Source organism: Cotesia typhae, unplaced genomic scaffold (assembly GCF_013202065.1).
Source record: "Cotesia typhae breed Kobodo isofemale line unplaced genomic scaffold, CoteBio_Ctyphae contig_48, whole genome shotgun sequence".
In the NCBI taxonomy this organism is placed as follows: Eukaryota; Metazoa; Arthropoda; class Insecta; order Hymenoptera; family Braconidae; genus Cotesia; species Cotesia typhae.
Genome location: NW_027423756.1, coordinates 10,697,096 through 10,711,366, shown reverse-complemented (window position 1 = coordinate 10,711,366; position 14,271 = coordinate 10,697,096). Strand labels below are relative to the sequence as shown.

At 32.8% G+C, this 14,271-nt stretch overlaps 1 protein-coding gene and 1 long non-coding RNA gene across 4 annotated transcripts in view; one reads left to right on the top strand and one right to left on the bottom strand.

The window, feature by feature from the left end:
- The window catches only part of LOC141529640 (uncharacterized), a 163,959-nt gene that overhangs the window by 75,999 nt on the left and 73,689 nt on the right, over window positions 1–14,271 (top strand). The window lies entirely within an intron of this gene.
- Tet (tet methylcytosine dioxygenase-like) overlaps window positions 1–14,271 on the bottom strand; it is a 59,501-nt gene that overhangs the window by 13,952 nt on the left and 31,278 nt on the right. Inside the window, exons 2-3 of one of the 2 annotated variants that reach the window (XM_074246267.1) lie at window positions 12,529–12,606; window positions 2,247–2,495 (exon numbers count right to left, since the gene is read on the bottom strand). In XM_074246267.1, coding sequence (XP_074102368.1) covers window positions 2,247–2,495; window positions 12,529–12,606 — 327 coding nt within the window. Of the gene's footprint in view, window positions 1–2,246; window positions 2,496–6,883; window positions 7,160–12,528; window positions 12,607–14,271 lie in introns of those variants that run through there. The other variant, XM_074246268.1, reaches the window with a different exon arrangement.

Below are 14,271 nucleotides of genomic sequence, written 5' to 3'. Positions count from 1 at the left end.
GGTTAGAGCCAATTCGTGTGTATGTACCAATGCAACGAACTACCGGAATTCCGTGTTCTCGATTTGCTGCATAATTGCTCGTTTCGATGAATGCACCTGAAACAACACCCCCTTCATCCTTTGATATTCCCAATTATTGTCACTCTGTTTCCATCTGCCATTCCTATATTCAACTCCTAAAATTATCTGTACATCACCGTACTATTTACATATCTAATAGCAATAGTTATCCATTAATGGGCACCCTCAAAATTATTTTTTACAATAACAACGTACTCTTGTCTTTAAATATTCAAATTTTTTCTCGCACCGCTGAATAATATTATATTCATATATAATACGAAAGACTGGATTTTTATTTTGCCTAAAAATCCAGCAAGCCATGAATAATCAACAGTTGGGTGGGGTTCTTGGTCTTTAAAATCGATCGGCTTAAAAATAAAATACAAAGTCTCGGTGGTGAGTTTTCCGGGTTGGAGAATAGAAAAGAAGTAAAGTAAAACGGTGACAAATAGTAGTGTGAATCAAGCACTCGATCGTGATCAAGAGCTTGCAAAAGAGTGCTTTTATGTTAAGAGTCACCAGGTTTAAGAGGGCTCTAGAAATACGAGCCAGATCGACTGTCGCGGCTCGCGAAATGGTATCTTCCTTGTTGTTTGTCGTACAGTAAGCTACTACATACAGCAAAAACAACAGCAATATGTATGTATGCATGCATGTATATTTATGTGGATGTACATAGGATGTATATAGGAAATATAGGTATAGTCGTACGGTGGTATGGTGTAGAGTTGGGTTAAAGTGAAGAAGAAGGGGTGCAGACCACCAGCAGACGCTGCTAGCTGTGGGGGCGGTGACCGACCGCCAACGCGAATCAATACCCGCAGGAACAGGAACCGCCAAGCAACGGCAACTACTACGACGACGACGACGACGACGACGATGACGACCAACATCAAGGCGACGAAGGAGGGAGCGAGACACCAGATCTGTGCAAGAGTGGAGGAGTAAAGCCAGGAATGACGACACCAGAGTGGAGGAGACGAGCAAAGAGAGGTATTAGAGTCTGGTAGGGAGAAATTGAGAGTTCTAGAAGGTTCATGCATTCCAAACGTAATCAAGAGAAAAAGGGTTTGGGTTATTCTATGAGCCGAGTAAAGGAAATTGTCTGAAATATTTATTCCAGGGAATCTTATTTTTTATTATTTGGACTTTTCAATTTTATTTATACTTTGCGGAATTAAATTAAAGGGTTTTTAGGTACATTGAGAAATTTCGAGATTTATTATTCTCAGTTGATAAAATTTAAATATTAAATCTCGGGACTCTCATCCATATTAACTCGTTCAATTCGGTTTTGAGAACTGTCACGATGTAATTTACATATAGAATAAATGAGTAACACGAACTTGCTCTCAAAATACAATATCGTTATTTATGGAGGTATAAATATACACGAGTTGAGGAAAATTTATCAGAATATTGTTGATACGGTTTCTATTCGGGTTTACTTACTGACGTTGATGCATGATAAGTTTATGGAAATAATTAAATTTGCTATATATGGCTGGATAGACGGATGGATAGATTAATTTTTTGTTTAATTAATTTTTAGATAAAATTAAAAGGATATTTTTAGCTGGCTCGGGAAAAAATAGTTTATTCCTAATATTTCTTTATCCAGCGTAATTAGATTAAGGAGCACTTTAAAATATTATTTAAGCAGTACATATATGCTTTAGAGGCAAAATGCAATTTTTAGTAATGGTTACTGATAATAGTAACATAAGCGGATATTTAAAAATTTTTTTATCAGGACAGGGAAACGTGTGTAGTAGAAGACGGGTATATAAGGGTAATGTGAGAGTTATTGATCTCACGCTAATTTAATCCACGGCAATATATTTTAAGAGCAGCGCATAGCTGAGAAATATTTCAAATTAACTTTTTTATGCTATTAATAAAGGAATAATATTAAATTTTAAATTACGTAGTTCCTCAAAACTTATATATTTTATACTGGAATAAATTTAAACTTTTAATTTCCCTCACATACTACCAACTGCTATACCAGTCCGGAACTTTATCTTTGAATTATTAGATTTTTAGAATTATTAAACTTTGTTTACGGAATTGTTTGAATGTTCAAAGTTCGGTCGTTTATTTGAATTTTTTTGTTGATTAAAAAATTCTCCGAGCAGTACTCGATGAAATTAACAAATGAGTAAGTAATTAATAAAACTCACCATGGAAACAACTGGCGGTGGAGGGTTCCCGTTCCTGAGAGCTCCGGCTTGCTGACTCGCGGAGTTTAGATTGTCCTTTGTTTGCTGCATCGGGTCTGTATGCAAAGGCTGCTGCTGAGGCGGCTGCTGTGGCTGCTGCTGTTGCTGAGGCTGGTGCTGCTGGAGACCTCCTATGCCTCCTTGCGGACTTAAGCCTGCTGGCACGCTATCTGGAGTGCTTACTTGCCTAGCTATGTTTTTTCTGTAGCTCTGTAATCATAAAAAAAAATTTTTTTAAGTAAATATTTCATTCGTTAATCTAAAAATTTTCCTATTTTAAAAAAAAAATTTTTTTACGAAAGTATGGTGATTTTTGTTTTAATTAAAGTCACTAAGATTTAATTACCATTTAAATAAAATTAAAGTAAAGACAAAATTTAATTTGTAATATTAAACAAAGTAACCCAATTACACAAACTTGAAATAATTTATACACATGAGACCTAAGTAAAAGCTCGGAATAGTTTTCCCATAGTTTAGCATACTCTTGGTGCACCGTATATGTTTAAAATTTTCGTATAAAGTACGCAACTATACACTATACATATCCACATATTACGGACATATAAATACGTCGAGCTGTGTATACTTGATCAAAACTTCAACAATTTATATAAAATACATAACTAAGCTGAGCTTTCGTCGAGGAGGTTATTTCATCTATTTCTCTAGGAAATTTAGTAAAGAGACTCTTGTATTTTCCAGTTCGTATACTCAAGAGCGTGACCTCCTCTCGAGTCTTTACATGCAAGCAAAGAAAAATAAAAGGGAAGTTGAAGCAAAGTTTAAAACAGGAGAAATTCCAGACTGAAGTTCCCGTTCAAAGTGGGTTTGTTTACTTCCGTTATACCCGCTCGGTTTTATTTTCTCTACTTCAACTCAAATGATTTGTACATCATTTATATGAAAACTTACTCTCTGTTTTCATGTCACTGTTGCGTCGCTTGGCTTGTATCTGACGATTGTCTTTGCAAAAATATTTTCGTAAATACGCAACAGCGCGAGAGTTTTTGGAAAATAATGGAGCAACTTTTTAGCGGCAATAAAAGATATATCGATTAGACGGAAGTGGAGATATTTCTATCTTGCGTATTATCACGGATTGTTCGCACACGATTCGCGAGCTCGTCTCTTGGCTGCTCGCCCGAACCGGAAGCCAACGATCAGACCTTCCGCTGGAATTCGGTTATATATGTCCAAGATATATGTTGATTTATATTATTTGATTTATTGGGTCTATCTATGTACGTTGTTAATGCTATTGTTATTTATTGTTCCACGGGATTATTTATTGTCTTTGTCCCAGTCCTGCTTGTAAATTTTGACTTTTTTTTTTAGGCAATCTTAATGTAAGTTTTTATTTATAAATATTTTCAAAAGAGTTTGTAAAATTTGGTTTGAATTTTATAATTAATATATTATTCATTATTATCAAATTAGAAATTTTTTATTTGTCAAATTTAGAGAGAAGTTGGACAAATTTTTTTTTTTGACCAAAAATTTTAAATTGTCAAGACAAAAATGAGAGATTTGAAAAAAATCTTTTATTATATAGAAATGAATAGAAAAGCAATTTTGATAAAAAGCTTTGGTCTTGATTAAAAAAAAAATTTTTTTTTTAGGGTAGTATATAATTTGGGCTTATTGAATTTTTATTTGAAATTTAGTTTTGAGGTAAATTAGCTGGAGCATTGTGTAGAGCTAGACCGGTCCCTTCATTTGATAAGTACTTGACTTAATGAATTCTCGACGTTGGGAAGTATACTCTTATCTTTACTTGTTCTCTTTCTTCGCTCGGGTTGCATTGGTTGCATTGCAAAAAAGGCATTAAAAAATCCAGACATTTACTTTATGTTTTTGTTATCCGGCAACCACTCACGGGTTCTCAGTGAAATAAAAAGTATAAATAATAGAAAATAAAGTGAGGCATTAAAAATAACAAATAACTAAATGGAATATAAATATTTTTATTTAGCTTTCAATTAAATTTTCCATTAGCGGAATTCTGTGTAAATGTTTTTTTATGCCAATTAAATCTTAATTGTTTTTTATTTTATTATTATGGGAAAATTATCATTTTAGTTAGTAAACTAAATGCTGTTTTAGTCAAAACTATTTCTCTTGAATATTTTATCGAGTGTATTTTAAATGTTATTGAAGAAATTTTTCTTAGAATTATATTAATTTAAAATAAGAAAACGATTTTAAAATAGCCTAAAAAAATATTGATTTGATTGCAAAAGTTTTTTTATTATTTCTAAAATACTTGACTATTTTTTAATCATTAAAATAATATTTGTTGAGAATAAATTTTACTTATTATCCATTTCATTAAAAACTTTTAAAATATTTTCTTACAATTTCTTGTAATATTAATAAAACTCAATTATAAATTTTCGATCATCAATCATTACAAAATAAGATTGAGATGCAAATAAACAAAAGTTAAAACTTTAAACTTTTTCAAAGTATATTTTTTTTCAATTTATAAATTAAAAAACTTAAATCATAATTCTTCCACGCGTTAGACTTGAATAAAAAGTTTTTGAAATAATTCTTCTAAAATATCAAATCATAAGGGTTTCGAATATTATCAATTACAACTTGAAATACAACTATTTAATTACAGCAGAATAAATTATCTGAATACCTTATCAATAGGTTACAGCATTAGGATCCACTAAAGCTAGAATATCCCATAGTAGGCTCAAACAGCTTCTCTCACCGAGTTATTAATATAAACTAATCATAATTCAAACGGTTAATCTGGCTTACTCGAGCAATTTGAATCTATTGTGTCCATGCCCATTAAATCCTATATCAATTTTATATCCATTATAATAATAATCATCATTATTATTTTATTACTAGTTTTTAATTCATTTTTTTTTTATAATCCTCAAAGCTATCCAATAACAATGTCTGCAATAAAGCTACTCCAAACAATATAAATATTATACCTATTTCAAAAGATAAATCCTCTATCCGCTCTACACTGTACTGCGTATACATATATATATATGTATAAATACACCGCTCTTGTATTTTTCGCTTTAATAAATTTTCTACAATAAAAAATAATGAGTAAAATCGTTATCGTTTAGCGGAAATTTAAAAAAACGCTTTCAATTTTTTATCCGTCATTATTATTTTTTTAAAAAGATAATAGAATTGAAAACAACAAAAGACCAAAATTATTGAGCTGTCATAAATGGACGAATTCATTCGGCTGTCAATCATAATTTCGAGAGGAATAAATGGTTGTAAAAAATGATGAGAATAGAGGACTGTGAACTCGATTTTTTTTAATGTTTTTTATTCGTTTCATGTTTAGGTATTTTCGGCACTCAGTACCGAAGATTAATTCGTAAATCGTGATATTAATTTTTCGGAATCTTGATGTTCGCTTTTCTAAGATTCAGGTCTTATAGGCTGTCTGAGTGTGAGTATATACCGAGTGAAGCGATAGATAGAGCAATAGTATATAAGAGATGGAAAGATACGAGAGTGGTAGTAACATATAACACGGCTACTTATCTCGTCCTCTGAGCGAATAGAAGTGGAAGCTTTGAGCTATGTTGACTTGACTACTCTATCTACTACTGGGCTATCCCTTTGACACTGACAAGATAGAGAAACACGTGGATACACCACGTGCTTTTATATTTTATATTTATCAAAACTGTAATTTGTTTATTTTATAACCAAAAAATTTTAGACGTATGAATTTTTTTTTTTTTATCATCTAAAAAATTGCTCAGTACAAAAAAATTTTTTTTATTTAAGTCAAATCCGAAAAATTTCAAATGACAAAAATGGAAATTTTGAAAAAAAAAAATTTTTTTTAATCTCAGACTTATTAGTTTGAGTGTAATTAAAAAATACAACTGCGATCTTTAAAAAATTATTTTTCAAGTACTAGTCGCACTCAACAGCAATTTCAGCTCTTAAAGCCCGAGTAGACGTCAAAAAATTATCCACTTACTTTCGGCTATTGTTGAAAATATAATATGGAGGCACTTCGGGGGATAATAAATAATTAATTAAAAATTAAAATCCAAATATAGATACCAAAAGTTTCATAAAAAAGTACAACGGAGCCAGAGATAAAAGGAAATTAATTTTAATATCAAAGTTGCAAACTCACGGATAAATTAAATTTTTCAGACTTTTATACACATAATATAAATATCTATATACTTGTATGTATGTATGTATATGGAGATTCGTATACTTGTACATATACTTATGCTTGTACATACATATATATCATTAAAATTAATTTTGTTCAACTCTCTTCCGACTTACGCTCTCACTCTCGTTCCCGCGCTGCAAAATCACTAAGCGAGAGAGACAATTCGACCTCGACGCGTTCACTGAACCGTCTCTCCTTTTTTTATTTATTTTATTTTTCTCCTACCGGCTGACAGTTAATAAAAATTAGTTCGTAAATTATAAATACTTAAGATTTTAACAACCAAAAAAATGCCATTTGTCATTCATACTCTCCCTAAATAAACATCCTACTTACTATCATTAAAATTATAAATTTACAAGCTTATTTGACTCTTAAAAAAAAATAAACCACGGAAGCTCACCTTATTTTTTAAAAACAGCGAATCGATTTCCTGAAAAACCTTCAATGTCCGCGAATCCGGTACTTTAATTAAAATTCTAATTACTCCTTCGAACCACCTCAAAAATAAAAACTACCAACTATCCTTAGACACTAACAATAATTAATCGCAATTAGAATCTATGCAACAAAATAAATAATTTAATCCGCGAGAAATAATATAATAAAATCACTGATCACGATAAATCGGAGTTTAAACTGGTCGTCCACGTTCGAGGTCCCTCGTGCTAGAGGTTGTGTTCTCCCTTGGCCAGTCTCTTTCGTTACTCCCTCTTTTCGTGAGCCTCTCGGCTCTCCTCCGTTTACTCTTAACTCAGCTCTTTCTCTCTTTCTTATTCGGAGTCTTCTTCCCCGTCTTTCTCTTGCTCTACCGTCTCTGCGCTCTTTGACTCCTCGTACTGGGTCCTCTATACTACTCGCGTCCTCCACTCGTTTCTCTATACTCTACTACTACTACTTACACACTCTCTCCTCCTCTTTCTCTTTCTCTCCCTCCCCCCAGCCTCTCTCTCCTCCTCGCTATTGCAAATTCCGGCGTATACGTACCACGATGCTCCTGCGCTTATCACAACTCACTGACATTAATATACATTCCACTTTAATTTTTAATTAAATTTTATGTTTCATTATTTTATATACCTATAATTTATAATATATTAAATTTTTACATTTTTTAATAATAATACCCGTGCATCTTATCAAGAAACTCATGCATTTCTTTGATAAAAAAAAATTTTAATAAACAAAATTAACGAAAAAATAAATAAATATCTACCTGTTAGTAAAAATGATAAAATCAGCGAGTGACTCGTGTAATGAGCATTAAAAAGGTATTTTATAAATACTTTCAAAAAATACGCGCGACTTGTCGGAGCACACGGGATAATGCGTCTGGTACATGAGCCAGAGGAACCGCGACTATCCTCCGCGCGTGCCGTCTCTCTACACCGAACCTCGTGCACATCTCACTTCACCGTCCGCGTCTGCAAGTACCCTCTCGCTCGAATCCACTTTCTCTGTCTCTTTCTGGCTTCTCTCTTTCACTATTTCGTCCTATCCCTCTCATCCATACTGCGCCCCATGCAGACACACACATGCTCACCTACCCGAGCTCGCGAATATTCCGTCTACCTATCACACATCTGCTTAGAGTGTACGCGCAGCGAACCCCCACGAAATTCACCGGCAATACTTGTATTGCTCGTACCACACTTACACTTGCATCGGGTTTGTAAGTCGCGGCGCGTCAATTGTGCGTTTCTTCGTGTCTTCGGGAACTCCCGTAGGAGAACAGCGTCGCACCCGGCCACTCGGAAATGTTCGTGTCTTTCCGGCAATTCCTTTATGCTTCTCTTTCGCTTCAGTTGCTCTCTTCCTATTCCTATTCCCGATTCCTTCCTTGCAAGCTCCATCCGGGATGTTCTAGATGATACTTTAATTTGTACTTTACTTATCCTGTTCTGGATATTCTGTATGAGGGATTTCCTCGAAATACATGTGTAATCATTCTAAAAAATTTTCGTAAGATGCAGGATGAAGTACAGCTTGCAATAATTGGAAATGAAAAAAATCTTACCAGAGTGTTGACAGAAAAAATTTTAGCTGATAGAAAATAATGAACATTTTTCTTTGTTGCCCACGTTCTTGAGAATTCAAGTCAAAAACAATAGAAGTATTAATTCGCCATTATTTAATTATTTAACACCTTTAGTTGAACAATAAACGAAAATGTATGTGAATTTTGAATATTTTGTTTACTCAATAGTGGAATGAGCGTGAAATATTTTAATTATAATTACAATGATGATAATGAAGAGGTGTATAAGTAATGAGGAATGAACGGGATGAATTAAAAGGGATTCGGTGTATTAACAAATTTAGTATTATATGTATTGCGGCAACAAGTTGCCCGAGAGTAAAAGAGAGAGTGGATGAGTGGATGAGTGGATGAGTATAGTACCACAGATCGTGTTAGTAATAGTGAATAACCACCCTCGTATTGCACACGAGGAGCGATATATCCCCGTGGTGTTCGCCAGCAGATAGCTCTTTTGGCATTTACCGTGCACGGGAAAGCTGTTGAGCCAGATAGACCCGGTACGGTGCGGGTAGGAGCTTGCGGGTGTAAAGTGTAAAGCGATCCGCGTCATCCCTGCTACTACAAGAAATCTCGAGTCTCGAGTACGGTTGGCTGTGTGTTGTGTGTACCCGACCTACGGTTAGCCACTCCGACTCAAACTCAAACGCCGACTCGACTCGACTCTTACTCTTACTCTTACTCTTACCAGACTCGCTGTTAACACGCCAACTTACGCTATATACCGCAAAAGCTCTCTCTACATGGCCCGTCTGAAGATCCTCGCGTTTCCACTGAGATACGATATCCCGAGGGTGTTTTACATAGTTTTGCCTTCCCTTATAAACTATTGTGATTTCTTGCCCTGCTTTTCCGGTTTTTATCTCTTCGATATCGACTATTATCTAATTGTATTTTATTTTTCTGTTTTAACTTTTAAATTTATGAAGAATGAAGTTAATTTTTTATCTAAAAAAATTCATTTCATTATTTTTAAATAAAAAAATTATTCCTTTGATAATTAATCATGATATATATTTATACCGAGAAAAAAAGAAATTTATTTTTACCAATTTTTTAGATAAAAATACGTAGTCTCCAAAATTATTAATATCCGTTTTTTGCGGTGAAAATGTTTGACATTACAATGTAATCTAAATAATAATTAACAAAATAATAAATAAATTAGTCTATGTCAAAGAAAAAAAAGCATTAAAAAAAGTAAAATAATAGCCTTAGTATATTACACTATTGTAATCCCTAGAGTTTTAACATTCATTAAATTAATGCCGTAGGGAGGATTCATATATAAATACATATATATATTTCGAGTATCACAAATGCAATAATAGTCCGAGAAGCTTGGGGCACGATTTACGTACACATAAAAATCGATCGTTTTTGTATATAACCGTCTCTGTCTCTCGCTTGAGCTTCACCAAAATGAAATTATACCCAACCGTGATGAATGTATATACTATTACGCTCTTCGCCCATTTCGTTTAATTAATTTAAACTCTACGAGATTATAAATTGGTAAAACCAATTGGACGTTGATTAAACAAAACGTGAATTAACAAAAAAAAACTAAAATATTTAAAAAGTATTAAACACCATCAACATTTATCATTTCACTTTTCGATGCATTCTATCTATCAGGAATTTATTTATCTTATTCTTATAATGTTATTAAAATGTCGGAGATAAAAAAACAATAGATGAAATATTGAAGCTTATCGATGCTCCGATATATATATTTATAAAATGATACGTCGATGCACGTGAACTAAAATAGACACGTGCAATCTGAATCGGCAGACGTGTATCAGCTTCCTTTGTTCTCCATCGCTTAAGTTATAGTCACTGTGACGATATATACTGTATATACATATATATAATAAATAATACTACTGTGCTATATATACCATCCACCGAATAACATAACTTAGTGATGCAGATTCATTGTATGAAACTAGTTTTGTGCGTCCATACTCTCCCAAGATACTGATACAAGGGATTCTTTTCAATGAGTCATCTGTACTTTTATATTAATCTAATAAATAAAATAAATTATATACGCGCATATTATTATTTCAATAGAACTTTTTTCTATACTTTTTATTTTGTTATTTACGAGCGAGTTTTATTAAGCTAATCCCCTTCGCAGTGAAAATAATTCTGGTTTGATAATTAAAAATGTAAATTTTATCTTTACTTTTATTATTTGCAATATATTTTCTCGGGGTATTATTTTTTTAATTAAACTATAGAATATAAATTAAATGTTTAACTCAAGGGGTATTTTTTTTAATTTATTTATTGCAAGTAAATAAAAAAAAAGAATTATTTATAAAACAGGCGAATGCTAATAAACATTACGAATGTAAATATTACCTGATGAGTATTTGCGTAATTTAAATAATGTAAATATAAATAATTGTGTACAAATATTTGATATAGCATAACATTACTCATCGGTACATATTTATGTGTGTATATAGTACGGAGCTATTGGCGAGGGAGAAGGTGAAGTGAGACGCAATAAATTCGGTAGAGTAAAGAATAAATTTTTTTTTTAAATAAATTTATAATTATTATAAAAATGTAAATAGGCATTATTTAAATTTTATTTAATATGGAGAAATTTTACGGTTAAGAGTACTCAAGAAGACGAAAAAATTAAACTAAAAAAGCTTTTGATGTCGGTAAACGTTTTTATAAAAGAAAGTATGTTTGAAGATAAAATTTATCTTCAATTTTGAAGTATCTATTTTAGTAGAGAAAATCAATCTTCTCAATTTTCTTCTCATAAAATTTTCTCCCATAGAAGTGTTTGCTCGAGGACTTTAAAATTTTATCGCGTCGTATTTTTTACCGATCTCTATGTATATATTTGAGCGAATATGAATTTTATGATTTTCTATAAATAGCAGGATAATAAAAAGAGCTTGAATTAAAGCTAAAATTTAAAGAGACTTCTATTTTGGAGTTTTAATGTATGTGTAAATTTACAGAGCACAGAGAAATAAATGAAATAAAAATAGTAACCCTGACAATAATTAATACCTTTGTCGTAGGAAGTAGAAATTTATCTGAAAATACGAGAGTTTAAGTTTGAAAATGCCTGACGTGGGTATAAAACAAAAAAAGGCATATAGCAATAATAAAAAAAGAATAATGATAATAATAATGAATAAAGGAGAAAAAAGAAAATGCAATAAAAAATATTGAGCGGTGAGATGAGGTTGAAGGTTGACAAGAGGGCCGCGGGTGGGAGAGGACGAAATTGAAAGAAGAAGAAATAGGAAAGCTTGTGTGTATATAAAATGGTGGTTTGAACCTCCAATGTGTTAAGCGTTAGTTGTGTTGTGTGTAGTGCAAGATAAGAGTGTGTGGAGTAGTTTCGGCTGCTACCGCCAGAGGCTGGAAATGATAAAATTTTAAACATGGCCGTACCTCTCCCTCAGTCAGGCGTATAGTACCGAGGCACAATCGATCAATAATCTGGCTTGTTTAATAGCAGGCACGGTGAATTTTGTTATTAGCTTCTAGGCTTCAAAGTGGCCCGCATTTCGGATAAACGGAAAAACCTCTGACAGAGGAAAAATTTTAAGTTGCTGAATAGGCGATGATTTTTTAACCTTTTTTACAGGGCTGGTTTTTGTTAGCAAACAGCTGGAAGGCACACCCTCTTGAGCAACAAGAGGATCCTTTGCGCGGATATTTTTCAGCTTTTATACACCGGTCTTTTTAAATGGGTTTGATTGTATACAAGCTTTTTTTGCTGCTGCAAAGCTCTATGAGATCAAGGTGCTGATATTTTTACACAAACGGGCTTAATCATGGATAATATTTCATTAAAAAAATTTTTATAAAAAGGGATTACTTATGATCGTTGAGCTTTTATGTTTGCTTCCCCGAGATTACAATATTTTTTATTACTTTAATTAAGTTTTTATCTGATTAAAAGTTTTTTTTTCTTATAAATCGTTATAAAAAATTTATAAATAATGATTTTAAAAATCACTTACTCTTGTCCCAGCTCCTTTTCCTCGGCCTCTCCCTCGTTCTCTAAAAGTGCCGTCTGCAGTTTGCAAGTGATATAAATGCTGTAACAAAAAGTTAAAAAATTGTTAAATTTAAATGTTTTTTCAAAAGAAGAAAACAAATTAATATTGACTATAAAACAGAAAAAAATTGTCAGTTGATACAAACTGACAGAGCGTAGATAAGGTAGCGATCATAAAGAAAAAAATATCAAAAGAAATCTACACTATCTGCTATTTTTGTTCAGGCATTTTACCGACCGCTTGGTGTATCGGTGGTGAAAGTCTTCGGCGGCTAAAAAGGATGTCTGCAGCACCTACGTTACGTATCAGCAGGAAAAAATGTGTAATATAACCAAAAACCGTTAAACTTACTGTCACGCATGCGTAAGTTTGTACGGTCAAAGAAAAATTGATTTTTTTCGGCCATTGCACAAGAAATTAAATTACCTTTCAAAGGTACTCAACTAAAAATTTAATTACCAATTCAGCAAGCCGACACTTTTTATCCCCTCAGAAATTGCAATTAAACTCAATAAATATCTAATTATAAAATAAATTAAAAATCTCATTTCAAATTTTTAAAGCAAATGAATCTTTCGATTCCACGCCTTACATTATACTGGACTGCATTGAAGTGACTATTTCATTGAATTCTGAGCGTAATTACTGCCTTTAAAGTGAATAATAATAAAGGAATTCAAAAGTAAAGAACTAAAGTAAAGGCAAGAAATAAAACGAGAATAATGATTCCTTAGTCCTCGGAACTTTTATCGCCAAAGGGTAAATTACTCGGGATCGATACACATGAACGTAATGTACCTTTTTAATATTTTCACTTAGGGAATAACCCAGGAGAATCTTTTCACACCTCGCAAAAGTATCCGTGTTCCATTAAGTTAAATAAACGTACGCTCGAAAGACAGGGGTGCCTCAGAGGTTACCTCATGTGTTTTTTTCATCGTTACTTCCTTTTCTTCACCCATTACACACTAGTTTCCCTTGCATAACATTACGCAACACCCTCCTTGACCATCGTCACGGATTTCCCTCGCAATCCTGGTATTATATGCGACAGACCCCACCAGCATTCCCGGCTCTCACTAACACCACACGATCAGCAGCATCAATATCATGGTGTTATGTCAGCAGGTATATTATACACATGTTACGGGAGGATTAAAGGGCCTTCCTCCATACGTACAGTACGCAGCAAATGTCAATATTACATCGGGCGAATTTTCAGGAAAGAAAAAAAAAGGATCGGAATGGTCAATGGCGATGTGATGCGGAAAGGGCGCGAATCAGAGCGTAATTAATAGAGGAAAAGATATCACATTTTCTCGCCTATTACACGTACGGGATCCTCGGGGTTTTACTCGTTTGGTCATTCCCCGCTGGGATTACCACCGGTCTCCTCTTATGGAAGAATGAATACGTAAGCAATTTTTAAATGTGCGCCCGAGTTTTAATGAGATAAAGCGGATTAAGGGCTCGCGGGAAAATTTATATTATTACTTTGGGTTTCATGTAAGAATAGATTTTTTTGTAATAAATCAATCCGTCGAGTGTTGAATTCTTTGTTGTAAAAATATTAATGAGTTGGATATTAATCATACACTGTAAAAATTTTGCGAGGTGAACGATTTTTAATAGATTTAATATTTATGAACTTGTATTTGAGATAAATTTTTTGAAGTATATTTGTTAGTGATTTCACATATGAAA